Source organism: Alligator sinensis, unplaced genomic scaffold (assembly GCF_000455745.1).
Source record: "Alligator sinensis unplaced genomic scaffold, ASM45574v1 scaffold61_1, whole genome shotgun sequence".
Lineage (NCBI taxonomy): Eukaryota > Metazoa > Chordata > Crocodylia > Alligatoridae > Alligator > Alligator sinensis.
In genome coordinates, this window is record NW_005841986.1 from 412,190 (window position 1) to 415,270 (window position 3,081).

The 3,081-nt window shown below is 68.5% G+C and overlaps 1 protein-coding gene across 1 annotated transcript in view; it reads left to right on the top strand.

The window, feature by feature from the left end:
- PDZD7 (PDZ domain containing 7) overlaps positions 1 to 3,081 on the top strand; it is a 14,534-nt gene that overhangs the window by 4,284 nt on the left and 7,169 nt on the right. The window contains exons 6-11 of the mRNA XM_025201198.1: positions 94 to 154; positions 390 to 1,023; positions 1,549 to 1,643; positions 1,860 to 1,901; positions 2,102 to 2,250; positions 2,924 to 3,015. Coding sequence (XP_025056983.1) covers positions 94 to 154; positions 390 to 1,023; positions 1,549 to 1,643; positions 1,860 to 1,901; positions 2,102 to 2,250; positions 2,924 to 3,015 — 1,073 coding nt within the window. The remainder of the gene's footprint in view (positions 1 to 93; positions 155 to 389; positions 1,024 to 1,548; positions 1,644 to 1,859; positions 1,902 to 2,101; positions 2,251 to 2,923; positions 3,016 to 3,081) is intronic.

Consider the following 3,081-nt stretch of genomic DNA (forward strand, 5'->3'; position numbering starts at 1 on the left):
CATGCATTATTCACGGCCACGCGGGGCTGGGATCGGGTTCGCCTCAAAGGTGCCATCTGGGGCCTTCACCGCCTCTCTCTCCGACCGCCGCAGGAGACCGGGCGCTTCCCCGCCTACAAGGAGATGGTGGCCGAGTACTGCTGGCTCAACAGATGTAAGCGCCCCGTGGCCCGTGGGGCGGGGAGCCAGGACCCTGAGAGGCTGGCACTGCAGGGCCCATGACCCTGTGGGGTCCTGGCGGGAGGGTCTCGCCCCCGCGCTCCCAGTGGGGAGGAAGGGATTTCCCCCCTGCTCAGACTGGTTTGCACTGGGGAGGGGGACGGGGCGACTGGTTTTGCTCCGTGGTCGGAGCCGGCATCGCCCCACGGCTCCGTGCTTTCCCCCACCAGTGGCCAACGGGCAGCTGCAGCAGCTGTCCCAGGCCTCGGAGACCAGCTCCTCCGTCTCGTCCTACTCCTCGGGCACGGCCTTCGGCGCCCTCAACGGGCTGGCGGTGCCCGGCCACGTGGACGTGGGCATCTCCACGGACGATGGGCCGCAGCGGAGCCGCCGGCGCGAGCGGGAGTGGGCCGAGACGGCCATCCAGACGGACCCGCCGGGCGCCGAGACGTGGCGCACGGTGCGGCCCCCGGAGCTGCTGCGGGACACGGCCATCCGGGCCGAGGCCGCCCGCGAGCCCTTCCTGGCCCGGAGGCGCCGGCCCGGCCACGGCCCGGTGGACTCGCCCAAGACGGCCCTGCTGCTGGCGCTCGGCCAGCCCCGCCAGCCCATCAAGCGCTCCCAGAGTTACCTCACCGTCTGCGGTACGTGCCCGCCGGCCCCTGCGCCCTGCCCTGGCCCCGCTGGGAAGGAGGGAGAGGGCTGTCCAACATGGCCGCCTCAGGAGAGAGGGCTGGGACGGGGCTGGGGAATGTCCAAGATGGCTGCCTATGAGGGGGTGGGGTGGCCAAGGTGGCTGTCTAACAAGAGGTGTGGCCAAGACGGCGGTTGGGGGATGGCCAAGATGGCTGCTCACGGGAAGAGGTAGCCAAGATGGCTGCTCATGGCAGAGTAGCCAAGATGGCTGCCTGAGAGGTATGTGGCCAAGATGGCTGCCCATGGGAAGGGGATAGCCAAGATGGCCACCTGAGGGGTGCGTAGCCCAGGTGGCCGTCCACGGGAGGGTGGCCAAGATGGCTGCCCATGGTAGAGTAGCTGAGATGGCTGCCCAAGGGGTATGTGGCCAAGATGACTGCCCATGGAAGGGTGGCCAAGATGGCGACAGGGAGGTAACCAAGATGGCTGCCCACAGGAAGGGGATAGCCAAGTTGGCTGCCCATGGCAGAGTAGCCAAGATGGCCGCCTGAGGGGTGAGTGGCCCAAATGGCTGCCCACAGGAGGATGGCCAAGGTGGCAATTCAAGGGTAACCAAGATGGCTGCTCAAGGGAGGGTGGCCAAGATGGCGGCGGGGGGGTAAGCAAGATGGCTGCCTGAGGGGTGTGCGGCCCAGGTGGGGGTAACCAAGCCGGCGGGCGGGCGGGGTGCGCGTGGCCATGGTGGGAGCCCAGCCCAGCCCAGGTCGCTGCCCCCGCAGAGGAGAAGAGGAAGAAGGAGAAGCCGGCGGGGCCGGGGGACCGGTCCCCGGGGCGCGAGCCCGACAGAGGTACGGGGAGCTCAGGGGGTGAGAGTCCCCCCGCGGAGGGCAGATGCGTGGGCTCTGCCCTGGGCTGTGTCCAGCCCACATGGGGAAACCGAGGCAGGGAGATGAGGTGGGGTCACCACTGCCTCCCTCTGGGGCAGCCCCCCGGGGCCATCGACCCTGGGACCCCCAGGCAGAGGGAGTCCGCAGCCTGCACTGACGTGGCCCCTCTGCTTGCAGCCAGCCCCGTGCAGAAATTCGTGAGCCGAAGCCTGAAACGGGGTAAGACGGGGAGGGGGCGCTTGTGTGCGCACACAGGGATCCGTGCAGGGACGTGTGTGCATGCATGTGTGATCGTGGGCATGGGTCTGCATGCATGTGCATGGGCACGGGTGCATGCATGTGGGTGCGTGCTTGCAGTTCCAGGGGCTGCAGCCCTGAGCCCCGCGCACGTGGGGCCCTGACCGCGTGGCTGCTTGCAGGCAGAGGCCCCCGCGCCAGCGTCCTGGGTGCCCCCAGCCCACAGAGCGCAGGCCCTGAGGCCGAGAGCCGCCTGCTCCTCATCCGCGACATGGCCACCAAGCTGCTCGGCGAAGACGAGGTGGCCGCTGTGCTGCGCCACTGCACCCAGGTGAGTGTGTGGGCACGTGCTTGAACGTGCCCGCGGTGCCTGAGGGAGAGCACGGCACACGTCTGCACACTTTATGCACGCAGCACCCGGGTGAGAGCATGCGCACGCGCGCGCGCGTGCACACAGTGCCTTGGGGGAGAGCCATGGGCGCACACCTGCCTATGGGCCCCAGATGGGAGCGCAGGCACATGTACACATAGCACTCGGGTGAGTGCAAGCCTATGTGTGCACGCATGCATAGCACCCACATCACAAGCACCTAGGCGTGTTCAAGCTACACATGTGCGTGCTCTCGTGCACTCTGCACCCCAGTAATGAGCATCTGAGGGGATGGGGGGGCTTTAACACGACCCAGATTGCCCCTCCCCAGGGCCCTTCTGAGTGCACAGACCTGCCCCGTTCCCAGCCCCGCTGCCCACAGCCCCAGGACCTGCTCCAGACTGAGGGTGAGAGGGGCCGGCTGGGCCAGGCACACCCAGAGCCCACAGTCGTGCCTGCTCTAACCACTGGGTCCCACTGCCCTGGGCCCCCAGTCATGCATCGTGGGGCGGGGGTCTCTTGCCTCTACAAAGCCACCTCCTCTCGCCGGGTGCTGCGACACCAGCCCTACCCCCCACCCCAGAGGTGGCTGCAGCCCAGGGTCTGATGTGACCTGCCCCCCCTCCTCCCACAGTACGTCCACGAGGGCTGCGTGGAGGACCTGGTGCGGCCACTTCTGGCCATCCTGGACCGGCCTGAGAAGCTTCTCCTCCTGCGGGACGTCAGGTGCGCGACAGGGGTGCGGCCATCGGCAGGGGGGGGCGCGGGGGGGGGGGTTTCCCCCCGCGTTCG